The 26,405-nt window shown below is 49.7% G+C and overlaps 1 protein-coding gene across 2 annotated transcripts in view; it reads right to left on the bottom strand.

Annotated features, from left to right (window-relative positions):
• The window catches only part of LOC102570306 (excitatory amino acid transporter 1), a 134,884-nt gene that overhangs the window by 42,710 nt on the left and 65,769 nt on the right, over positions 1-26,405 (bottom strand). For both annotated transcript variants that reach the window (XM_019491238.2, XM_006262132.4), the window contains exon 3: positions 655-915. In XM_019491238.2, the coding sequence (XP_019346783.1) occupies positions 655-871 (217 nt within the window). In that variant the 5' untranslated portion in view covers positions 872-915. The remainder of the gene's footprint in view (positions 1-654; positions 916-26,405) is intronic.

Consider the following 26,405-nt stretch of genomic DNA (forward strand, 5'->3'; position numbering starts at 1 on the left):
ATCATTTACATATGCAGCTTGAATGACAATTAACTTTAATTAGCTGTAATTGTCCTGGGAAAAAAGTGTTATGTTGGGAAATTCAGCAGTACTTCAGAAGTATTTAAAGTGGGACAAAGAGCTTTTCAGACTTAGATCCCAGAATAAAAGGCTTGATCAGAGGAGAAACCCATGTCTGTCTTCAGCCTTTGATATCAGAGGGTCTCCACATCATCCTCACTTTGCAGATAGTACTATGGTCCCATTTACCCTGGAGAGGTTTTCTGACATGGCTTTTACCAGTTCCCAAAGGAAATAATCTATTCCAACAAACAGACTTTTTTCTGGTGTAACTGGAGCTTTTGCTACTTTAAAAATGAGAGACATGACATTCCTAACTCCCATTATTATCCCAGCTGTAGGGCTAAACAGACTTCGTTATGAATAATCCCTAGTACAGTGGAGACTAATCTAAAATTTGGACTGGGGTTTCTAAATGCCACAAATAATAACTGAGGCCCTGAAAGGTGAAGTGACCTCCCCAGGGGTACAGAATGAGCTTATGGCAGAGAAACAGAACCCTGATTTCCTGGCCCCACAGTGTTGCTCTATAATCACCACAAATAGCCGGGGATCAAGAAACACAGTGCTGGCCTCCCGAACCCAGTCTTTTACCTAGTACAACAGCAGCGATGGTGAAAAGGACGAAAGCATTTCTCCTGAGAAAGCCTTTGGCATTGTCCTTAGTAATAGTGGACATCCGTTTCTTGGCCCGCGCTGTCCGCTTCTGCACTGCCTGCTGGAAGTGCTGAATCCAGCCCTCACTGCTGTGCTGCTTGGTGGAGTCCTCGTTCAGGAATAGGCTGTTCACGCGGCCCTGCTGTTCACTCATAATCACCTTAAGCACCAGATCCAGGAAACACGACTCTTGGGAAACTGGGAAAGGAGAAGGAAAGGAGAAAAAAAAATGAGATAAACTGACACATTTTCTCAACTTTGATAACATGCCTCTGGCCCCTGTGTAATTCTAATTTCTAAGACTGGAAAACTACTCTAGAACCGAATGGAGCTAAATTAGAAAGACACTGAGTCTAATGAGCTGCCAGGGCTCCAAATGATTTTGATTCAGACCCCGACTAAAAAGCTACAATACTATCACTTCTCCCAAGAAGCAGTGGGCTCCTGCAGCAACAATACCTCAGCAAAGAAACTACATTTTGGATTGGGGGAGAGAAAAAGCTTGATACTAGATGGAAATGTTCACTCATTTTTAGGAGAATCTGCCAGTTTGGATAATGAGGATCCACCTGAATTAAATTCAGCTGTAAGCAAACTGTTCTATAACTTCACAAATAAGCCAAACTTCTTAAATTTGCCTGAAGAGGAACTGTAAGTTTTTCTGCAAGAACAAGTACTTCTGAATCCATTAAAACACACTTTTTTTTCGCACGCTTTCCTTCTAGCTCCATGACTTTTGTATTCTTGACTTCACAATGGCCCAGGTTCAATAGGAACAGTAGAGTGTATCCACTCAGACTATTCTATAGCCTGATGGTTAGGGCACTCTGATAAGTTGGACACGTGGGTCTGAATCTCTGCAGGCTGAAGAGGTCCTGGAATAGAAGTCTCCCACTTCGTGGATGAGTGCTGTAATCAGTAGATCACTGGGTAAAAAATGGATACCACTCCCTGCTTTTTGAGCAAAAGTGGTTCTGTTTTGTACACTAAATTTAGTTTTGCCATGAGTTCTCCCTTCTCAAGAAACCATTGCTTGATGCTTGCCCATCCAGTTATTGCCCAATCTCCAACCTCCCCTTTTTGCAGAAGCTCATTGAATGGGTGGTAAGCCAATAGCTCCAGGTGCATATGGATTCCACTGGTTTCCATTAACCTTGTCAGTCTGGTTTTAGTCCTGGATAAAGCACAGAGACAGCGGTAATGGCATTGGCTGATGACCTTCATCTGGAAATCAGCAGGGCAATTTATGCCCTGCTGATCTTACTAGGTCTTTCAGTGGCCTTTGATACAGTTGAACATCGGGTGCTGATAAAGAATATATATGACTGCATAGTCACACGACTGTTCTAAATTGGTTCTGCTTTTTACTAAAGGGGAAGTGTCCCAGAGGATGGTGAGCGTAATCACCTCTATACCTTTCCTGTGGGATCCTATGGGGTCTTGTTGCCCCTCATGTTCAATTTGTATATGCGACCCCTGGGAGAAACAGCCTGGAGTTTGGGAGTGGGATGCCAACAGCACATTAATGAAACATCTCTCCTCATCCGACCCTGGCCTCTCAGTCTTAGTCCTTTTCAAGTGCCTGGCAGCACCAGATGTGGGGGAACCAGTTGAAACTGAATCCAACAAGACAGAGGTGATGATGATTATAACAGTTTGACTTGATGCGGGGATTGGAACACCTATCATTGAGGAGGTTCAGCCTTCCCTTGGCACTCAGGTTCACAGGCTTAGGATGCTCCTGATTCCTCTGCTGCACTTGGATCTTCAGCGGGCAGCAGCTGCTAGGAAGGAGCACCTTTTAACACCTCCATCTGGTTAGGAGGCTGTGACCCTTTCTTTCAGATTCAGATCTGGCCACCATCAGACATGCCTTTGTCAACTCAAGGCTAGACTATTGTATTTTAATAATTGGAAGCTTTATGCCTAAATTTAACTATTCTGCATTCCATTTTTGGACACAAAGGGCCTAATTCCTTAATACTGTGTCACACTGTGCAGTCAGGTACACCAGAGCAATGAGAGAGAAACTACTGTCATTCTGTTGTGGGAATATTTTGCATATCCTTTGCACAGATGTTAAAGACTCCATAAGGTGCAGGATAATGGAGAGACAGTTAGGAGCACCTCTCTTTTTTAACAGTCTCCCTGAGCTCTCCATTGCACATCTCTCCTAAGACTTAGTTTGAATGAAGTTTATGGAAGTTAAACACATGAGCTTCAGGTTTATCAAAAAATGTTCTTTAGGTTTCAGTTTTTTCACCTGCTTCAGTGCATCTGGAATCTCACATTTGCTCTTCTGTTACATAGTCCCAGCTCTTATCTGTTAACAGAGTAGACTTTCATTCTGGCAAAGCTTCCAGTTTGTGTCCTTTCCGCTACTCCTCACATGGGAAACAAATGAAAAATTCATCCAACTTATGCCTGTTCTTACAATACCATTCAGTAGCATTGTGAATTCTGTTTCATGTGCTCCAGAGGGCCTTACATGACTTATTGATCTTTTAGCTATAACTTGTGACATACGGTATTTCCAGATGCCAGGCACGAGTGGTTGGTAACAACAGCAAACCTTGATGTGTTGCTATATCTGTCTCCCCTTGTCTTGTTCACAAATGGCCTCATTAACCTTTTTTAAAGGACTATAGGACTGAAGGGAATCAGACATTGAGTCTAGTCCCCTGTAATACATGAAACCATGTCATATAGTCCCTTTCATAAACTGACCAAACTCCACCTTAAAAGTAGTTACCTTTCTTGACTTTTTTTGAAGGCTGTTCCAGAACTTAACTTCTCTGATCATTAGAAACCTATTCTAATTTACTCTAATTGTTTATACCTTCAATGATGAGGAGGCACTTTGACAAACAGGGATTTTAGTGAATAATATTCTGCAACAGGAGAGTTGTTAAACTTCTGAAGTAGGCAATTTTAGAAACAGCAGTGTCAATGACATCATTGAGCACATACCCCTCCTTTGGGGTAGTGGATGGGTCGGTATCGACCTGGAAGGGTGTGGGTAGTGGGGTCCCGCAGGGCTTGGTCCTAGGACCGATACTCTTCAATGTCTTCATCAGCGACTTGGATGAGGGAGTGAAGTGTACTCTGTCCAAGTTTGCGGATGACACAAAACTGTGGGGAGAAATGGACACGCCGGAGGGCAGGGAACAAGTACAAGCAGACCTGGACAGGTTGGACAAATGGGCACAGAACAACAGAATGCAATTCAACAAGGAGAAATGCAAAGTGCTGCACCTAGGGAGGAAAAATGTCCAGCATACCTACCACCTAGGAAATGACCTGCTTGGAGGCACAGAAGCGGAAAGGGATCTTGGAGTCCTAGTGGACTCCAAGACGAACATGCGTTGGCAGTGTGACGAAGCCATCAGAAAAGCTAATGGCACTTTATCGTGCATCAGCAGATGCATGACAAACAGATCCAAGGAGGTGATAATTCCCCTCTATCGGGCGCTGGTCAGACCGCAGTTGGAGTACTGCGTGCAATTCTGGGCGCCACACTTCAAGAGGGTTGTGGATAACCTGGAGAGGGTCCAGAGAAGGGCCACTCGTATGGTTAAGGGCTTGCAGACCAAGCCCTATGAGGAGAGACTGGGGCACCTGGACCTCTTCAGCCTCCGCAAGAGAAGGTTGAGAGGCGACCTTGTGGCTGCCTATAAGTTCATCACGGGGGCACAGAAGGGAATTGGTGAGGTTTTATTCACCAAGGCACCCCGGGGGGTTACAAGAAACAATGACCACAAGCTAGCAGAGAGCAGATTTAGACTGGACATTTGGAAGAACTTCTTCACAGTTCGAGTGGCCGAGGTCTGGAACGGGCTCCCAAGGGAGGTGGTGCTCTCCCCTACCCTGGGGGTCTTCAAGAGGAGGTTAGATAGGCATCTAGCTGGGGTCATCTAGACCCAGCACTCTTTCCTGCCTATGCAGGGGGTCGGACTCGATGATCTATTGAGGTCCCTTCCGACCCTAACATCTATGAATCTAATTCTCTTTGCAAAGGGCATCACAGAATACTCTCTGAGGCCATCTTGGTATGGAAGCATACAGTTCCTCTCTTATTTTTGAAGCATAGGTGAAAGGTGCCAGATTGAACTCTAGCGAGTGAGGTCGTAAATCAGGATTGTCAAAAATATGGCCATATCATCCAGTCCCCAGTGCTGCCTGTGGTCTCAGAGTGACCCATAGGCAGCATGCAAAGTATGCTGAAAGGCCATGCAAAGGTCCACAGAGTGGTGGAGTGACTGCCACATGCAGCACAACCCCAGAGCAGCCAAATGTAGCTCCCGACCACTCTGGGACAGTATTGCACAGCCCTGTGACAGGGGGGAGCTCCAAGTTGATGTGGCAAAACCCCATAGTGGCAGCTCTGGGGCCATGCGGTGACAGTCCTGCAGTGATCACCAGGACCAGAACGCGGGGCCAATCTGTGGGTCTGGCCTGAACCATGGACTGGCCCCATACCATTCATGTGCCCTTTGGGGCTGAATGAGTTTGATACCCCTGTCCTAAATTCATGGCTGGTTAATTGCAGACTGGATTTCCCACATGCCTGCCAACATGATTTGGGGAGACCAGTTTCAAAAGATTTGTCCACACCGTAACAGTGGCCTAGCCCAGACGCGACAGGCTCCTACTATACCCGCTTGGGCTGACAGGGGTACACAAACCTGGACATTGTTGCCCATAAAGGGTCTAAAAATAAAGCTGTTTACGGACTATAGTTTACAGAATATATATTTTAGTGATGCTAAAAGCTAGGTTAAATTAAAGTCAAGGTAAGTTTGAAATTTTAAATAATAAAGGCAAAAGTATTAATAATTAGTCTGTTATATGAAGTAAAAGTAGAGAAAAGTTATTAAAACACAGGTAAGTTCATAACGTATTTGGGGTTTCTTGACAAATGAAAAAACCAGCTGATCAATTTTAAGCAGAGCACTGTAACAAGGTCGGGCTCCCAAGGGCGGCCATGAAACTCCCGGTGGCTCCACAACCGTGCCCTGCTCTGCCCCTAGGGTGCCTTCCCGTTTTGCCCACCACACCCTGATGGTATTAGAATGAATAGGGAGGCTGCCTACAGGCCTTTGCATGGCCTAAGCCCACCAGGACCCTGCCAGCTTCTGCCTGTGCCCGGGCCCCTTGCCAGACTTTGCTGGGTCTCACTCCGTAACTGTGCCACTGGAGGGCACCTCAAGCCCTAAGGGCATGGCACCAAGTTGTCCTCTACACCATGTTCCTTTACTATAGTTAGGTCCTTGCTATGGTGTCTGTTGTGGGTGTTACAATAATATTGTTCCCTTTGTTGGGGCTTCGGCCTCCTTGGCCTCGGCCCCTTTACTATAGTTAGGTCTTCTTGCTTGAGCCCACTGTATTGGACCTGGCTCTGAGGCACTAGCTCTCACTTGTCCTTTCTGGTCACCGGGCCCCATGCCCATCTGGTGGGCCCCTAGCCCCGTGTGGCTGCACTGCTCTCGGGCGCTGGGCCCCTGGCTCCCATCTCTCAGTGTGCCCCTCTCAGGTGCTGGGCTCCTAGCCCTGCCCACTTCCTGCTCAGTGCTGCTTAAGCCTGGAGCCTGCTTCTGGCCCCTGAAGCTGCTGTGCTCTGCCTAGCCTGCAGAGCTCCCAGGCTGAGCTCCTTTCATCTTGCAGCAACAGGAAGCCCCAAGCTCTCTGTTACACACCTTCCCTCCTTATCTTCAGCTGATAGGCAAGGGGAGGCCATTGGGTGCCCAGTTCCTGCCTGGTGCCCCCTAATCTTCATCTCAGGCCAGTGGGCACAAATTTCCCCATCTCTTGTTGAGGGGCTCTATTGACATAGGTCCCAGGCTACCTGTCTTGTGAGCTCCGGGGCATTCTGACGACTCCAAGGCTTCAGGGACCTCCCATCTCTAATCCTACCACCCCAGGGAATTTCCTGATCATTCCATCTGCTCCCCCTCCTGAAAGTCCTTCTTCTGAGGTCCAAAAAGTCTAGGGCCTCTACTATTTTCAGGGCAGTTGTTTTGTCTTTACAGTTGACCACACCTCGGCCACTGGGTCGGAGTCTCTGTACAGCAATATGAATGTAATACTCCTGGTTTCTCTTCTCAAGTGGTCTTTGATAGTCCATTAGGTAACCCACTCAGGGAGGTTACTCATGAACACCTTTCTGTCCCTCAGAACCATTTTGATCTTGAGCTACCATCCCTTACCTCCCAGGCTGGTGTCAGGTTGACGTCTCCTACCCAGGACTGTACCGGCTCTCTGCTCATTTGTAGGCCTGGTGGGTGATCTCTGTGCAGCCTGTCTCTCTGTCCCTGGCTCTTGCACAGGCTGCCATATTCCACTTGTAGCCAGCAGGACCTCTGGCACCCTTTGCACACCTCTAGCCCCCCTGCCCACCCAGGTATAGCTGTGCCCTGGGTTCTTCTGTGCCCCAGGATATTTTCCCCTACAAAAGTCTTTCTGCCTCCATCCTGGAAGTGCTATCTACCCCCTCCTACTTAAGAAAGCGTGTCTGCAGCATGGCCGTATATCATACTCATTACAAGTAGATCCACATGCCCACTGTCCGTGAATTTCTCCATAGAAGCCCTCACCCCACATACTTTCAAGGGGTTTACCTGGACTTCCCAGGGTTGGGTAGCTCACCCTTTGGTGGACTCTCTTTTTCTTCTGGCCCAAGTCTGGAGTCCTCAAAGTAAGTTTGGCCCCCATCTGGGCCTGGGCAGGAGGACCTTCTTCCCCCTCTGGAACCTATTTGGTCTTCTCTGGGGTCTTCTCCTGGTAGTCTGGTGGCTTTGCAACTCCTCTTTGGGGTGGATTGATCTCTCCCCTAACCACTGTTGTGGCAAAGACTGCCACTGCCCTCTCCTCTTCAAGCCACCCTTTTCGTTGAGGTGGGACTGTCTTGATTAGGCTTTTCTGGAAACTGGTTGTCTGAACACCAGAACTTTTGGGTGTCTAATTTGTGGTTCCTGTGTGCTTGATCTGTGCCTCTTTTGGACTGAATGCTTGATAGAGCTTGTGCTCCTAGCTGTGTGGAGTGGTTTGCTTCAAGTGAGCCAGGTTTAGCTACCTGGGGGGGGGGATGGGCAATAGCCAGGCCCAGGGTAGGCAGCCTTATTAACACCAACTCCTTGCAAAAAGAGGGAGCAGTAAGCAGAGAGGAAGTTTGTCTGGGAGTTTGTTGCATGAGGGAGCCAAGGAGCAGGAGGTACGTGCATGTGTGTGTTTGTGTGTATTGCTCTGGTGTGTGAGGGTTTTTTTCTTTTTTTCCTTGTGATCTCAAGGTAGCAGAGGAGGCATAAATGGACACTGGATCAGCATTTGTTACTTGTGTAGGATCTGCCAGGTCTATGTTCCTCCCAGGGGGTCAAGATCATTTCATCTGCACCAACTATAAGTTAGTGTCTGTCTTGAAGAAAAAGATTAAAATGCTGAAAGCACAGGTATCCACGCTGCATACTATCAGGAAAAATTAAGACTTTTTAAACAGGAGTTATGAGAAGCTAGCATTGGAAGGGCAAAGGAAAAAGAAGAGAAGTGGCAGCATATGATTGCTAGAAGGAAACTCCCAGAATTCAAGAAGAACAGTCTGAAGTCAGTAACCACTTCCAAGCACCCTGTTGTGGAACAGCAGGAGCAAAGTGGTTAAGACAGCAGGAAGTACAGGGCCCCAAAGATGGGGACTCTAAGGCTAGTGCACCAAGAAGGAACAGAACAGTGGTGATGGTAGGTGACTCTGTATTGCAGGGGACAGAAGCACCAATCTGTCATCTGGATTTGGGGCCCTGGGAGATGTGCCTGGATCCTGTATTCAGGATATCACAGAAAGACTATCAGAGTTCACCCTATCCTCAGACCACTAAGCTTTCCTGCTTGTTTATGTAGGCACCAATGATACTGCAAGGAATGACACTGAACAGATCAGAGGACACAATGAGGCTCTTGGCAGGAGGGTGAAGGAGATTAGATCAGAAGTGGTATTCTCAATAACCATCATATCAGGGTATGACAGGACCCATGCTCCAGTGGTGCCATGCCACCCCCTGGTAGACACATGGCTCTTGCTCACTTAGATCCCTAGGAGTGCCCCTCCCTGTTATGTTTCCTGCTACATCTTGATGCTGCTCAAAAAGGTTTAAGGGGCTGCTCCAAGGGCCCAGAGTGGGTCCAGTCTGCGGCAAACTTGCCACTAAAGCAATTAATTGCAGCCCTTCTGGCCCTATTAGGGCCTTGGACACCTGGCACTTTATGGGTTGTATTTTTAGCCTCCATCCACCCCCACAGCCACAGTCATGCCTCGCAAGTGGTATATGATATCACTGCCCAGCCACACCACAGCACTTGGCCCTCTCAGACAATAAAACCTTTATAGGGGCTTCAGGTTTCCTGGCTTCAGCTACTTTTCTGTGGCTGGGTCCCCCTCAGTGTAGATCCACCACCCCAGACCTCAGCTTCTGGGCCCTAGCCCTTCTTTGGCTCTAGGGTCCCTAGCCCTGGTCTCACCCTTCTCAGGTTATAGGCCCTCTGACCCATCTCATTTCAGCCCCTGGGACTACTACTACTACCCAGGTGAGGCTGCCCTCTCTCAGCTCTAGCTCCCTGGAGTCACTGGCCCTGGCAAAGTTCTAAACTGTGTGCTTCTCAGGCACTCCTGTGGCCTCCATACCACCCCACCCCACCTTTCCTAGCCACAACCTCGTCCTTGGGTCTAGACTAAAACCAAAATGGAAGTCACCGCTTTATAACAAAAAAAATCTTTCCAGCCCTCCTTGCCTTGAGCTGTCACCTCTCCACTCTCCAAGTATTGTGGTGCCTATCATGGTGTCTTCTGTAGCTCCTCTCTCCTAAGAGCTCTGTTCCCTGCAATGCACCAGGCCTCACTGACCACCTTCCTCCAGGCACTGGGTTTATATACCCTGGAGCCCTGCCCCATTTGGTCACGTGACTCCATAATCCTGAACAGGGGTTTCTCCTTCCATCTAATGGGCAGCCTGCCCCTCCCCGCTGCAGCTTAGCCTCACTGCTTGCAGCCTTTATCCGCTGGGCACCTGGGAATCTGCATTACTCCCTCAGATTCTTGCTGTGCAGCTAGCCTTGTCTCAGCTGCCTGCCTGCCTACCTACACAGCTAGTCTAGCCTGCTGCACTTTCCCCTTTTTAGTAACAGGGGCCTTTGGCCCCCTGTTACACATGGAAGTAAAGGTGTGGCTGAGATAGTGGGGTTAATGCAAAGGCTTACAATTCTTTGATAATGGGTGGCATAGTTGCCAAGTATGCCCAAGGGCCCTGGCCTTCCTTGGGAAGAGGCAGTCCCAAAAAGGGAACATCAAGTCCTGGTCCCAGGCTGCATGACTCCAGGACAGCATTTGTCTCAGATTCCCAGCATCATGTAGCAATCCAGGAAATGGCAGGCTTCCCCTTGCAGGCTGGCAGAGTTCCAGCCTGCAAGGGGCTGAGAGGAGTGGGACACAAGGGGCGCCATGTGCATATGTGCACATGCACACATACACATGGCCAGGAACACAGCCTCAGGCAGCAGTTCCCCTGACTGTCTGCAGGTAAGTCTATGAGGGTGGAGGAAATTGAGGCTCCCACAGTGAGGCAGGGAGTGGGGCAGGGGCTGGGCCTGGGGGCATGGCCCAGCCAGGGCAGCGCATGGGGCCTGAGGACAGGACAGGAAGTGGGACAGAGCCAGAGATGGCCATAGATGGGGCAGCTCCCTGCTGCTGCGCACACTCCTGGGGAGAGGGGCATTTGGGGGGGGGGGGGGGGGCATGTGCCCCGCAGATTTGGGCATGGGACAGGAGTAGATGCAGGCTGCCCACTGTGGGCTCAGAACCCCCCACCCAGCTGCCCTCCCTCCGGGAGTCCTGCACCGGTTGCACTGCCATGGCAAGGCGCCCTCTGCCCACCCAGCAGCAACAGGGGTGGTGGCAGAGAGCTGTGCCTCCCACTGCCACTGGGTGGCCAGTGAGTGCTTCGCCATGGTGGTGCAGGGCTCCTGAGGGGATGGCAGCAGGGCATGGAGCCCTGAGTCCACAGCGGGCAGCTCACATCCATCCCTGCCCCACAAAGGCTCTGCAGCACCTATGATGGGCAGATATTTTGGGGAGGAGGATTGCTATCAAGAGATGGGATCCATCTGCCCAGAACTGGAAACAGCATCTTTGGGGGTCACCTGGCCAACCTGGTAAGGAGGGCTTTAAACTAGGCTCCATGGAGGATGGTGAATAAAGCCCTGCAGCGATAGACAAAACAGTCCAGAGGTGAGAGGACCAGAAGACCCTCAACTGTGGAACGGTCCAGAGAGACAAAGGACAGCAAGAAGGGATGCAAAAGGGAAACAAGTAGGTCTAAATGCAAAATACATCAGACACACGGATACAAACGTGGGAGTAAAGGAGACAAACAAGATGTACATATTTCAGGAAAAACAGTCATAATGGTGGCAGTATAGCACAGGTTTTCTATCTGATGTATGATTTTTTTCTTTCACTAAGCCATGTCATCTTTCTGTGGCAGTCTGTAAAAGAAGGAGATTCCTCTACATAAGAAAAGATAAGGGTATGAGGCTGAATTCATATATGTCAAATGCTGTGAGATGCTGAGGTGAAAGGGGCTATAAAAAGGGGAAAAGATTGTTATTAATTCAAGTGAACCTCCGAAGGTACATCTGTCATTCATCATAACACCATATTGGCTTTATTCCTGCCTACAACTCTGTCAGGCACTGTCTCATAGATTCTTCTCCCCTATGAGCACAAGAATGAATGCTGGTATACTTTCAGCCAGTACACTGTACAGAAGTTTCCCATGAATGCATTTTATACATGATGGATAATGAATCCTGACTGTTAAGTGAAGAAAAAGCCCACTTTCTTCCCCCCCTTCCCCTTCCCCTCCCCCCCACCCCAATTCCTTTATTGTACAAAGGTCCATGCAACACTTTATAAAGCATCAAAATGTCAACTTCATGCCTTTGTTCTTCAAACAGTGCCAGTCACCAACATAGCTCTTTATAGAATCATAGAAAATTATGGTTGGAAGGGACCTCAGGAAGTCAAATAATCCAACCCCCTGCTCGAAACGACCATCCCCAACTACATCTTTCCACCCAGGACTTTGTCAAGCAAGGCCTTAAAAACCTCCAAGGATGGTAATTCCACCACCCCTCTAAGTAACCCATTCCAGTGCTTCACCAACCTCCTACTGAGAAAGCTTTTGCTAATATCCCACCTAAACTTCCTTTGCTGCAACTCAAAACCATTTCTCTTTGACTGTCACCTGCCACCACTGAGAATGGTCTAGCTCCATCCTCTTTGGAACCACTCTTAAGATAGTAAAAGGCTGCTATCAAATCCCCACTTTGGTCTTCTCTTCTGCAGACTAAATAAGTCCAGTTGCCTCAGCCTCTCCTTGTAAGTCATGTGCCCCAGTTCCTGAACCATTTCCATTGCCCTCTGCACGAGTCTCTCCACTTTGTCCACATCCTTTCTGTAGTGGAGGTGTGGGGGGCAAAACTGGACACAGTACTCCAGATGTGGTCTCACCAGTGCTGAACAGAGGGGAATAATTACTTCCCTTGATCTGCTGACAATGCATTGCATTACAAACAGCCAATCAGAGCGCAAAGAAGCATTCTGACAGAAGGCAGCCTGCCACCATGATGGTGGGGACATGGGACGGAGCGGGGGTGGGGGGCAAAGCTAACATGGGTGGCGCGGGGGAGGGGAGTGGGCCTAGGCCCAATGCGGTGGGGAGGGGGAGCAGGCCCGGGCCCAATGCAAGAGGAAGAGCGAGTCCGAGCGAGGGAAAAGCCAGCCCACCGCACCGAGGCAGGGGGAGAATAGCGGGCCCGGCCCGACACAGTCATGGCAGCAGCTGGGGGAGGGAAGGAGCAGGCCTCCTCCCTCCCTCAGGCCCTGGCCCACTCCTTCCCCACCCCCACTCCCCCACGTTGGCCCCTAGCCTGCTCCTCCTGGCCGCCCCCCCAGGCTGTGGTGGCCCAGCTTCTCCCCACCCCTCGGGCCCGGTCCTCCCCCGCATCAGGCCCAGGCTCGCTCCTCCCTTCCCCCTGCCGCTGCGGCGGGTAGGCGGTGGGAGCAGGCCCAGACCCCAAGCAGCAGGAGGGAATGGGGGAGAGGGCCGGGGGGGGGGGGTCCATCCCCACCCGCTCCCCCCACCCCCCCATCATTCTTGACGGGCAATTGGCTACTATAATGATAACAGCAACACCAACAGCAACAATGCTGATAATGATTTCCAGAAGTTGTGCTTTATGCAGAAAGTTCTGCCTCCATGAATAAGTGGGCATGGCTTGGCTGTTCATAGCCTGCCATCTTGCGGTGTGCACTGTGAAGCTAAAGAATCATAATTAGGGACCTACCAAATACACAATTTCATGGAACTGGCAGTTTCGCATGAAATAACCAACAAAGAGCTAGCAAAACGCTTTTTGAACATAGCCACTTCCACCCCTTTTTCACGGTGAAAAGGTTGCCTCCTAGAAGGGTGAGGGGCAGGGAGGAAAGATTTTTAAGAAGGCAGACTGCCCATCTCCAGAAGCTGGGGCGAGAGGTGGGAAAATTTCCTGTCAGGGTGGGCTGCTTAGTTGCTAGGTCCTGGGAGCCTGCTGGCAGCAAGGTGGGGGATGCACATGTGCAGCACAGCTCCCCAGGCAGTCTAGGGTTACCACACATCCGGGTTTTCCTGCACATGTCTTCTTTTTCGGACCCCTGTGCTACATCTGGGCGGGTTTGTAAAATAAGAGAAAATGTCCCAGTTCTCTGCTGTCCTGGGCTGGATGCTTGGGGTTGGTGAGCAGAGGGCAAGGTGATTGGCTGCTGGGGGTCACATGCTCTCTGCAAGGGCTCCGGCAACCAGGGAGGGAGAGAGTGAGTGAGATTGTGTGTGTGTGTGTGTGTGTGTGTGAGAGAGAGAAAGAGCCAGTGTGCGCACAATGCAAGAGCTGCTTGGGCAGCAGGGCTGGGGGGCAGGGGGCTGCAGGTCGGGAGTAAGGGGCATTGGCAGGGCTGGGAGAGGTGGAGGGGGCTGTGGGTCAGGAGTGAGGAGCACAGGGTACAGGACAGGTGACTGTAGGTTGGGTGTGCAGGGCACTGGCAGTGCCAGGGGGCCGCAGTTTGGGAGTGAGGGGCACTAGCAGGGCTGGGATCAGTGGATCCAGAGTGAGGGGCAGCAGCTGGGGGGGTAGCTTGTCAGTGAGGGGCAACAGAATGGGCAGGGCACCAGTATGTCGCTACCCCCCCACCATCATATTCCCTCTGCTCCCCACCCCCAACAGGTGTCCTCTTTTTTGGACCTGGAAATATGGTAACCCTAGCCACAGCACTCTGCATGGGGCTAAGCCTCGCTCGTTCGTGCCAGAGCAGCCCAGGCTGTGCTCCCACTGGTGCCTGCAGCCTGGTCAGGTGCTGCTTTGTGCCCCCCTGCCTCCAGTTCCAGGATCTGGAGCCAGACCCCCATGTGCGAGCCAGGAGTGGCACAGCACAGTGCAGCAGGAGTGAAAGGAGGAGCTGATGCTGGAGGCCGGGGGCCCTGGGAACAGCCTGTTGGAAGCTGCTCCTGCTCTTGCTCCTGCCCCATCGCACAGGGCTCCAGCTCCAGGGAAAGCAGCCAGCAGCTGAAGCCGGAGCACAGGCACTGTGGCAGAAGCCACCTTGCTGAAGCTGCTCACTTGCCCGCCTGGAACGGTGTGGCAGTGTGGTGCGGTGTGGTGCAGCAGGGGCAGGAGCAGCTTCCAGCAGGCTGTTCTTGGTGCAGTTGCAGCCAGTCAGGTGCTGCTGTGCACCCATCACCTTCAGCAGTAGCTCCTCTTGCTCCTGCTGCACCACACCATGCCACTGCCAGGAGGCAAATGGGAGCCCAGCTCCGGATCCTGGAACTGGAGGAGGGAGGAACAGAGCAGCACCTGGCTGAGCTGTGGGCACTGGTCAGAGTGTGGCGTGGGCTGCTCCAGCACAAGCAAGTAGGGCTTAGCCTCAAGAAGAGTGCTGGGGCTCTGGCTCCAGATCTGGCAGCTGAGAGCTGAAGCCAGAGCCTCGTGCACTGAGATAGGAGCCACCTGCCTGAAACTGCTTGCCCAGTGCAGCTTTCAAAATGGTGGCCATGATATGGCCATGAAATTGGGGGCCCCAGCCCTGTTGCAGCTGTGTAATTGGCAGCCGGGGCCTGTGAATTTGTAGGTCCCTAATCATAATAAATAAAAATAACAAAAAAAGTTTCAAAAACTAAAGTTTTACCACATATGTAGTGAGCTTTCACAGCTCACCCATGCATCAGCACAGCTCCTGCTGGGATTTTCATATGTGCAGCGAGCTCTGCGAGCTCACCACTGGTCAGCACAGATTCTGCCTGGAGTCCCTGCTTCTCTTTGCTCTTCCCCTCACTCCTCTCCCTAGGGGCAGCAGGCTGTGAAGGGGCAGAGCAACCAGTAGCAATGCAGCCTCTGCTTTCACAAAGCTCCGGAGGCATCATATTGCCGCTGCTCTTCCCATCTCCTCCTGCTGATGAATTAGGTGGGAGAGTAGGGAAGGAAGAATGAAGAGCAGCAGGCCCTGGAAGCTGCTTGAAAGCAGGGACTCCAGCAGACCCTGTGCCAGTGGGCTCAAATATCACATATGTAGTTCCTAGCATGAGCTGCTGAGAGCTTGCTGGCATCTAGGATCACAGTGATGGGCTGGGGCCACATCCCCCTCAGCTGAGTAGCTCGTGTGCAATGAGTTCTCTTCACTGAGCATGTGCCCTATCCTTGAAGGGTGTGCAGCCACATCCCTGTCACTGCAATCCTGGATCCACCCATGGCTGGGGCAATACTTAGTCTGTGGTGCGGTAGTTAGCTCACTAGACTGGGAAGTCAGAGAGCTGTAAGTTCATGCACTGTCTGTGTAATGGGGGGGAGGTGTGGAGAAGGGAGGGAGAGAGCTAAAAATCGAGATTTCTCACTTGCTCAGTGAGTGCTCTAACTACTTAGCTATTAGAGCTAAAACATGGGAGGGTCCTTCCCCCATCTTTGTTTCTGGTACCTGCACATGGGTGCATGTATACATAGCCACATATACGTGTGCAGTGCATAGGCCTGCTGTGCATGCTCACTCTATTGCTCAGGATGGCAGGGTGCATGAATGTCGCAAGCCCCTGGAGGCTGGGGGCATGCAGCGGCGTGAGCTCCTGCAGACGGCGGCACTAGCGGCAGCAGGAGCGTGGCAGCGGCAAGCGGTGAGCTCCTGCAGGCAGCTATTGCACTGGCGGTGGGTGGCAAGTGCCAGCTGGCAGTTGGCGACCACCTGCAGATGCTGCTGCTAATGGCAGCAGTGGCCAGTGACGATCATGGACTGCCCGCAGACAACGCTGGTGGTGGCGGCAGTGGGGGGGGTGGCAGCGAGCGGCAACTGCTCACAGGCACCACTGACAGTGTTGGCAGCGCCTTTTCACAGGAGGTGCACCACCATGCTCAGGGAGTGCATGTGCACCGGCATGCACCCCCTACGTTGCCAATGGCAGGGTGCCTCTCCAGGGGTGGCCATGAAGCCCCTGCAGCCCTCACTTTCTGGGCGATCACCCCTTCTAGTCACCCACCAACCCTTGACATTTGTTATTTTAATGAGGGAGGCTGTCCTAAGGCTTCCTAAGTTGTTTTCCCTAAATGACCACCAGGTGCATGTGGTCTCTGTCTTATGGCCTAGTTGCATGGCTCCATTCTCCCCCTACACCAGCGTTTCTCAACCTGTGAGCTGTGACCCAAAAGTAGGTCACAAAGATTGTAATGGGTCACGGGAAGGTCCCAGGGAATTGCAGTTTCCTGGTGCAGGCAGCGTTTTGAGAGCAGCCTCAGGAGCTGGAGAGGGAGGAAAGAAGGGGGCCAGACGCAGCAGCCACAGGAGGGGAAAAAGAGAGACTGTGTGGATTGAGGCCAGGGGGTTGTGGGTCATGGCAGGCTGATAATTATGCTAACAGGTCCCAGTGTGAAAAAGTTTGAGAACCACTGCCCTACATCATGCCCCATGCCTTGCAGATGGCATCCTCATTGATGTTTTCTTTCACTTGAGCCCCCTTCTGGGGGTCCTGGACCCTCATTGGTCCCATACTCAGCCTCTCACCAGGCTCTAGACTCCTTCCTGGGTCCCTAGGAACCTCCTCCTACCCTTAGTTCTTCTCCAAACCTCCAAGCTGCTTTTGGTGTTTTCTCCAAGCTGGCCTTCTGGAGCTGCAGGCACCCTGCTAAAGAGATGTTCTCTCAACAAGATCCAAGATGTTACTACCAGCTTCTCCCAGGGTCCGGACTTATACTTGCTGGCTCCCTGGGTCAGCTGACCCCCGAATTAGCTCTGGCCCTCACTTGCCAGTGGCTTCACAGGCTGCCTGGCCTCCACAAGTGGCAGGCACCCCAAGTGCCCTGCCACACTCAAGCTTATGCATCCAAAGCAGAGCGAGGTCCAAAAATGGCTATGCAGACATCTAAAAAACTTCCACTAAAATGAGCAAAGAGAAACAGAATTCTGCCCTAGCATGAAGACTCTGTACGTGTCAAGCAAATTAGTCTTCCATGCACGTTACAGGTTTCCCTCGATTTATGTGGGTTCTATATATGTGAATTCGCTCTTATGTGATGAGCATTTTTAGACCCCATAATTCGTTATATGTGAGGTAAATTTGCTCTTACATGATCAGCATAGGTGCCCCCCCACCCGAGTAGGTAAGTCTGTGCGGGGAGGGAAAGGGCCATGGGCCTGGGGCCTCACTCATTCCAGCCCCGGCTGCAGCAGCCCTTGGAGCAGCTGGCACCAGCCTGCCAGTCCCTGCTCACCCCAGCTCCTGGGCTGCGCCATGCTGTGCTGCAGGCAGCTGGTGTCAGCTGCTCCCAGGGCCGCTGCAGCAGGGGCTGGGGTGAGTGGGAACAAGCGGAGAGCTGGGCGGCATGGGGTGTGGCGTAGCTTGTCCACACTCGCCCTAGCCCCTGCTGCAGCGGCCCTGGGAGCAGCCAGCTCCAGCTGCGGAGGGAACTATCAGTGGGTGCGGAGGGGGAGGGGTGGCACCTCTTGCTGCTTTGCGCCCCCCAGGAGGGCTGTGGGCTGGGGGGCTGTGGCAGGCGTGTGCCCCCAGATCTGCATGCGGGACAACAGCAGGCTGCCGCTGCAGGCTGAGGCTAGTGGTGGCACCAGCACTGGGCTCTGCTTGGGGCATACATACATATGTATGTGCATGTCTGCGCCTGTGCCTGCATGAGCGCCTGTGCCTGTGTGCATGCGTGTGTGCGAGCAGAGAGGGGCTGGGGGGCTGTTGTGGGGGGAGTGAGGGGCACCAGCAGGACTATCCTGTTTCTGCAGTGCTCCTGGAAGTACGGCTCTCAAGCATGTCCTCTCCATGACCCATTTCTGGGAATGGGACAGTGAAACCACCTTAGTACGCCTCACCACTGCTCACAGGAATATCACAGGCAGAGCTCTTGAGAACAGTGGCAAGGGGCAATCTCAGAATGACTTCACTGCCCCATTTCTGGGACCTGTATTCCCTAAAACACTATGGAAGTAATAGAGACATATCACAGTGTCTATGTCTCTCAGAGCTCATAGTTCTTATGAAGCAACGGTGAGACTTCTAATAACAATTCACAGTCTGATCTAAATCATCCTGGGGTAAGACATACCACATGGCTGACAAGCACAGAATATTTTGACCATGCTATAAAACTAAAAAATGCATTAATCTGTATATCACAGAGGGACCAGCCCAAATAAGCAAGTGGATAGGGCTTGTTAGCCAGGTCCCAAAACTCAACGAAGTTTGTATCTCAGTCTAATAACTGTATTCATAACATGCTTAATTACTACTTGGAGCAGAACTTTATATGCAAAGTTTGGGATGAATGATACATGCAACTTTCTGTTCTGATACTTCTACAGCAATGTTTTTCTTTGTATATTATTATTTCTTACCCATCAATTACTGAAAAATGACACCTTATTCTTTCAGTTATTTTATACATTAATTCTCACTGCAGCTCTCAAGTAGGACTCTTAATTAGTCATCTTGGAGCTATATTTGGTAAATTCAGCTATCCTTTTCTTTACTTGAACTACATATTGATGATGGTTCAAATTGTGCTGCACAATATGCAAATACAAACACACAAAACAGAGTACAAATAACCACAATATAATTCAGTTTCAAAATTGAATATGCAAAATTAAATAGATCAGATAACTTAATATAGTTGACTTAGATGGAGCTTTAAAAAAAGACCCACCAACATTTCATGGCCTATTTATGCCGAAAGCTGATTCTTTTTTCCCCTTTACCTGCGCTAGCCAAAAATGGCATCTTCTGACCTTCCTTCAGATGTCTCCTTTAATCACAAACAAGGTTTGCTTACTTCTTTAACTAGCTCCTGTAATCAATACAATGAACCTAGGCCTAATAATAGTCTTATGTCTTGCACCCAATTGCCTGGGCCTTTGGAAGTCAAATCTTCTAATACCATTAGTTTTTGTGTAGTTAAACGTGCATTGACGGCTTTCATGGGATATAGGCATAACCATACCCTTCGCTCCAACTAGGTGCCTCGTCCCCTCAGTCACATTTCAGTTTTGTATTTGTTTCGTTTCAGCTCCTTGTTGTTGATCAGCTTTTAAGCTAAATGCCCATCAAGACAGTGACAGTAATATTGATTAGCAGCTTTCACAATTATCAGTTAGAAACTATCACCTAGTGAATTCAATATTGTGATAACTGGGAAAAGAGATGTTCTGTGGGTTCCAGACGGTTCTAGTAAGCTAAGCACTCCCTCAGAGTATTTTCCAATTGTCCCCTATGTTCAATAGGGCTGGGCTGGGCTGGGGTGAGCGGCTAACGGCTACTTAGCCACACTGTTTGCTCTATGGTCGTTCTTTGTCTCTAACCTGTACTCTTCCCCAAGTCTATCCTCTTTAACCAATAAAATTCTCCACTGTTCATAGCGTGATGAACTGGCTGGGAGGGGGACTGGGTTATGCCTTGGTGCCCCCTTGGTCCAGCTGACTAAGGGAGGCTACTTTTTGGTACTTCAGACTAAAGGAAACGCCCTAAGTTTTCGTAGAGGATTAAGCACCCTCTAGGTCTACTAGGCCTGTGTAGCCCAGGGGGCACAGAGCTGAAGACAGACCAGATCCCCTGGGTGGTGGCAGTGGTACCCCGAGGCTTGCAGGTGCGCTCTGGGAAGGGGGTCTGCCAGACGTGAGGTGCCCTGGGGAGGCACTTGGGGATTGGTAGGTGTTCGGGCACAGCGAGGTGGGTGTCTCAGTGCAGGAGTGCCCCCTACTGGCCTGCCACAAGCGCTATAGTGCACAGTTAATAGCCCAGAGGTCACAAATTTGAGGCCAAAGCAGAAATGCTCACAGTGCAGCCCGTCAGATCCCAGTGAATCCGTGAATTCTGCTAAAAATACCTTGTCACGAAGACACAAAAAAGGATGGAAGAAGGGATAACTAAGTAGAATGTAATTTATCTTTTGTCAGGCAGACTCTTAGAAGCTCTCCTTCCGGTGAGTGAATGGAGAGGAGTGAGAAGCAGGAGACCTGGGAATGGGACAAAGTGGAAGGGAGAAACCTAGATTTATTGTAGGCTTTCATAGAATTGATAGTCTTTATGCAAGTGCTCTGCAAGATTCAGGCTCTTCAGGCTGGGGCACCCACAGGAGAATAAGTTTTGGGGCAAGGGTGCAGGCAGTGCAGGGCCTCTATATCTGTTGCCCTGTCAACAGCAAAAAAAAATCAATCACCCCCCTGTCTGTCCAACAGGAACCAACATTCTTTTTCTCAATGTTTTATGCTTAATTACTATTGTCTTGTAAACACCTGTGTTTTATTGGGGCATAGGGAATAGTTACGAGACCATTTTGTTATTAAGTTTCAAAAGAAAGCTGTCAGAAAAGAAGGAATGGTCAGTAAAGTTGTCCTTTTTTTTTCTTTTTTGCACATATTTGTGGCTTGCACTGATCTGCACCAATTGGATATTATCTGATGGGATTTGACCTCAATTATTGTCTAGCATCCACATTTTCATTGCAAGAGTAATAATTAAGAAGTCACTAGAGTGCCTATCTAGCTACACCAATTGTGGGGAGCATGCATAGTGTACTCTGAGCCTATGGACAGATCTGGCATCTGAGGTACTTCAAACACTTCAGGCAGGAAACAGGGACCTGCCTGCTGCTGTCTCCACTACCACTACCTCTGGCTGAGCCTGGCACTTCATGAGCTGCTTCCCAGGACAATGGGGACAGGCAGGAAGGAGAGGCCTGCCTGCCACTGCTGTTTCAAGCTGAGCCCAGTATCCCACTCAGTCACTGCCTGGAGCTGGAGCCTGCAGAATCAGGTGCAGGGAGGATGAGATCTGCCACTACCACCATCCCCAGATGACTTGGGTGTGGGGGCAAACCCAAGCCAAGGGCTATGAGGAGCAGCTGCAAGGGGTTCTGGGCAAGGCCAGGGACAGCAGCAGTGACAGCAGCAGAGGATAGGCTGCTGCTCTTTACTCAGCTCACTCTCACAGGTTCCCCACACTGACCTGGAGGCTCCAGCTGTGGGGAACAGCTGCAAGGATGCCACTTTCAGCTAGGGACAACATTAGTGACAGGAAGTTCCCCTTCCTGTGCCTACTTCCTGCCCAACTCCCGTTGGGTGTCCACTATAGGCCTGGGGGATCCAGCTACACCTCAGATGCATCCTCACCATGGTGGTCCTGGTTCTACCTGCCACCCCCACCCCTTTTTAAAAACCTGGATCAGCCTATGTTTGGAAGCATTTCAAAATGATGCCTGCAGAGCATGATAGGTAGCTGCTCAGTTCTCCGGCATTCCCTCCCCGCTGCCACACCAGGAGTGGGCAGAGGGCAGGGTGGACAGCCAATGAGCACTCTCCAGTGTGCTCAGCCAGCCCCAGGACTGCAGACTTGGAATCCTGCATGTCTCTCTGCCCCCAGTTTCCCAGTTCTAGTGCTGGGGTGCAGGGCCTTCAGTCTACCAGTTCTGGCAGGGGGAGGAAGAGTAGTGCTTGGCTGTCCTTGGCAGTCTCTAGAGCCTGAGAGCCATTCAAGGAATCATCATCTTCAGCCCTAAGCCTGGAAAGTATGATTCCTTGCACAGCTCTCTGTCTTCAGAGCCAGAAGACCAACAGCGTTTTATGAGTTTCTAGTGTACATTGCACTACTTGCTGTTGGGCAGTGCTGCTCACCTGGAGGACAACCAGGAATTTTTTCCTAGGACTGGGTATTCTAGAGGTCTTGACTGTTTTTTGGTTTTTTTAATGGCTTCACAAGAAACTATTTTTTTCTTTTACATTAAAACTATGATGGGCCTCTATTTTATCATGCTTAAAATGCAGAAATATAATGAAATACATTTATTCTGCTGCAGTATTGTATTAGGAGTGTCATAATGAGACATGCTAGGACTACCCCACATGAATTAGCTCCTGAACTAGAAGTAGTTTGGCCATCTTAGTACAGCACTTAGGTGTGCCAATGAATTCTCCAAAATGGAAAAGCTTATTGACATGCACCTTCTGCTGTACTAAGCCAGCTATACTGCCTCTGGTAGCATGCATGGAATAAGCATAGCACATTTTAATCTGGTATTCACTAATGTACTGATCAGTATAGCTATGACCTTAAGGGAGCCATGACCCTAGGTTCAGTAGCTGCAAAGAGGTATGTTGGCATCAGGTAGAAACTTTTCCCAGGGCCCCCTATTTCTATGGGTAGCACTGCTGCTGAGGCTGAGAAATGTTGTGCTGGCAATTTTATGGACTTAACACTGGTAGAAACTTCCATAGTTACATCAAATAGGAGGTCTTTTGGTTTAAAGGCTTATCTTCATGGCTAAAAACTATTTTTTAACTTAGGGAAACTAATATGTGTAAGCTATCCCAAAGGGCAAAACGCAGTGAAGACAATGCCCTTGGACTTTATCATGAGGTAAACTTATTAAGGTGAACCCTCATGGAGGTATAGCCCTGACATTGGGATGCCTCATAACGAAGCCAAAACAATCCGATCACTGTTCTTTTCTTAGAATGGCTCATGCATATTAGTCAGCCAGAGAGAAAAACACAGCACTTTTACTGTGAAAAAAAGACGTAAGAGCTATAAAATCTATATGCATAGGGAAACGGTCTTGAAACTGGCGTCTTACAACAGTAGCAAGGATGAGCTTTGTGGTGCAAATCTGGGGTCATTTGGTGAACGAGTTGCCAAAAAGACACAGCTTGAGTGGCAGGCTGCTTGCAGATCCCTTTAAAATACATTTGATTTCTTCAAAGCTTATCTAAAGTGCAGGAGAGTATATGAAATGTCCATGCTTTTTGACTAGTCAGTGTTGGATGTTTTCAGCTCCTCTGGTCATTTGCTCCATATAATGGCGATACTCCCTATATTAAATGATTTTGGAAATGAGATACATAGTTGTAAACAAAATCTGGGTGAAGGCCGCTAGATCACAGCTTCTCAGTTTGGAGCATGAATTCTAAGTTGCTATTTCTTTTTGTTTCCTGCTGCCGGCAGATAGCAGGAGTAGCAGGGTTGAATCAGAGGAATACAGGGGTGGGGGGCCATTCTCTGTGGCAGCAACTCTCCTGGGACTCCAGCAGGCTTCCCCTGCAGAACAATGCGCTGTCTCCCATGAATCACCTGATTGGTGGCTGAGGGGGTGGAATTTTCCAACATGGAGCCCCCAGTGGGCTTCCTGACAGCTCACCCCTAGATGAACCAACAGGGAGCCAGGCTTTCTTCAAATGGCTAGTGGAAGTTTCCCATTCATAGGCCCTGGTAATCATGGAGGACTTCAGTCACCCTGACATCTGCTGGGAGGGCAATACAGCAGTGCACAGACAATCCAGGAAGCTTTGGGAGAGGGTTGGGGACAACTTCTTGGTGCAAATGTTGGAGAGGCCAACAAGGGGCCATGGTCTTGACCTGCTGCTCACAAACGGGGAAGAATTGGTGGGGAATGTAGTAGTGAATGGCAACTTGGGCAGCAGCAACCACTAGATGATTTAGTTCAGGACGCTGAGGAAAGAAAGAAGGGGAGTCTCCCACCCTGGATCGTGGACTTCAGAAAAGCAGAATTCGGGGAAATTATGGGCAAGATCCTCAGACTGGCCTCCCAAGGGGAGAAAGGTATGCAAAAGAGGTAGTCATATTTTAAAGAAACCTTACTGAGGGTGCAGGAACAAATCATCCCAATGTACAAAAAGACTAGCAAGTCTGGTAGAGGACCAGCTTCACTTAGCAGGAAACTTTTCAGTGAGCTAAAACGCAAAGACTATTTAGAAAAGTTGGACATGTGCAAGTCCATTGGGCCAGACAGTATACCCAAGGATCTTAAGGGAATTGGTCAATGTGATTGCAGTGCTGCTGGCCATTATCTTTGAAAACGTGTGGTGGTTGGGAGAGAGGGCAAATATAGTGATTATCTTTAAAAAAGGGAAGGAGGATCTAATGAATGACAGACTGGTCAGCCTGGTCAGAGGGGCAGGGGCATAGCCTACTCAGCAGCAGGCAGCTCCCAGGTGCAGGGAGAAATCTCCTGCCCCCTTCAACCACAATTTGCACTTCCATGAAAGGGGCATGCTGGGACATGATGGTCTACATTTCTCTTCAAAAGGTAAGCATCTGTTCTCTTGCAGTCTGGCTGATGTCCTAAGCAGGGCTTTAAACTAGGTTTGTCAGGGGATGGGGATGCTGAAGACGGGGTAAACCTAGGGTCAACAAGCCATATGCTGGAACAGTCCATGCAAGTATTAAGGGGCCCATTAGGCATCAGGATGGGGGTACCAAGGGCACCCACTGGGGGGCTTAGGTGTTTCTATACTAATGCTGGGAGCATGGGGAAGTGGAGTTCCCCAAGGCTACGGCCTTGGACCAGCACCGTTCAATATCTTCATCAGTGACTTGGATGAGGGTATGGAAAGCACTCTGTCCAAATTAACAGACAACACCAAATTATGGGGCAAAGTAAACACTGGAGGGCAGGGAGTGGATTCAGGCAGATTTGGACAGATTAGGAAAGTGAGCAGAACAGCATAGGATGCAATTTGCACTTATCTTTGTTAAAGTGCTGCATGTTGGGAGAGTGAATCACCAGTACACCTACAGATTGGGAGGTGACTTTTTAAGCACTACAGCAGCAGAAAGGGATCTTGGAGTCATAGTCAACTCCAAAATGAACATGAGACTTCAATGTAATGAAGTCATAAGTAAAGCCAATCACACTCTTTCATGCATTAGAAGGTGCATCACGAACAGGTGTAAGGAGGTGATACTTCCCCTCTGTGGCATTGGTAAGACCACAGTTGAAGTACTATGTCCAGTTCTGGGCACTGCAATTCAAGAGGGATGTGGATAACCTTGAGAGGGTCCAGAGGAGGGCTACTCATACAGTTAAGTGTCTCCAGGTAAGATCCTACAAGGAGAAATTGAGGGACCTGAATCTCTTCAGCCTCTGCAAAAGAAGGCTGAGAAGGGATCGTGTGGCTGTCTACAAATTCATTGTGGGGAGGGTGGGGCAGGGACAACAAGGAATAGGGGACACTGTGCTTATCAGGGTGCCCCTTGGGGTTATTAGGAACAATGGCCATAAACTGACGGAGAGCAGATTTAGATTAAAGAAATTTTTCCTAATGTCTACAGTGAGGGTTGCCAAAATCTGGAATGGGCTTCTAAGGGAGGTTGTGCTCTTCCCTGCCTTGGACGTTTTTAAGAGGAGACTAGACAAGCACCTAGATGGGGTCACCCCAGCGCTCTTTCCTGCCCAGGGCAGAGGTTCAGACTCTATCTACTAAGGTCCCTTCCAACCCTAACAATCTATGAAATATCTGAAGTTACAGCAAGGGAAGTTTAGGTTAAAGGGAAAAACTCTCTCACAAGGTAGTAAAGCACTGGAACAAGTTACCTAGAGAGGTTGTGGACTCTCTGTTTCTGGAGGATTTTAAGACCCAGGTAGACAAAGCTTTAGCTGGGATTATCTAATTAGGGATGGTCCTGCTTTGAGCAGGGGGTGGACTAGATGACCTCTGGAGGTCCCTTCCAACCCTAATTTCCTATGATTCTAAGTTTCTGAAGGGGCACATGCCTCACCAGGAAGCCTAATGCAAATGATGCAAGAGAAAAGGGCTATTAAGTAATCTGCTTTGCAAACTGCTGTTTTATTTCAGCCCGACAATATATTTCCCAGCTCTGTCCTGGGAAATTTGAATTGCTTTGAGCCTAGTCTAGCACATTCCATGAGCATATTAAAATACTAAAACAGATACGAGATGCTACAGATGTCATCTGGAGAGAATGATTTATTTTTATGTTTAACATATGGAAACTCATCTTTGTGTATATAAGGTTAAAGGGACCTTCTTTTCTTTAAAAACATGCATGCATGCATGCATACATACATACATACATGCATGCATACAGTAACAGGGGCTTCTGCCTCCTGTCCCTTCAAGGAGGAAAGAACAGCTGAGTTAAAGAAATCTGGAGTAAGCAGCCAGAAGAAAACCAAGATAAGGGGCTACCAGGCTGCAAGTTTCCCATTGCAGTAGGAAAAGGGACAAAGCTCCAGACCGGTAATAACAGCAGAGCAGTAGAAGCAGGAGGATTATTGGGCTAAGAGGGAACCCTTGTACATGGTGGAGAAACCATGAG

Source organism: Alligator mississippiensis, chromosome 16 (genome assembly GCF_030867095.1).
Source record: "Alligator mississippiensis isolate rAllMis1 chromosome 16, rAllMis1, whole genome shotgun sequence".
Classification (NCBI taxonomy): domain Eukaryota; kingdom Metazoa; phylum Chordata; order Crocodylia; family Alligatoridae; genus Alligator; species Alligator mississippiensis.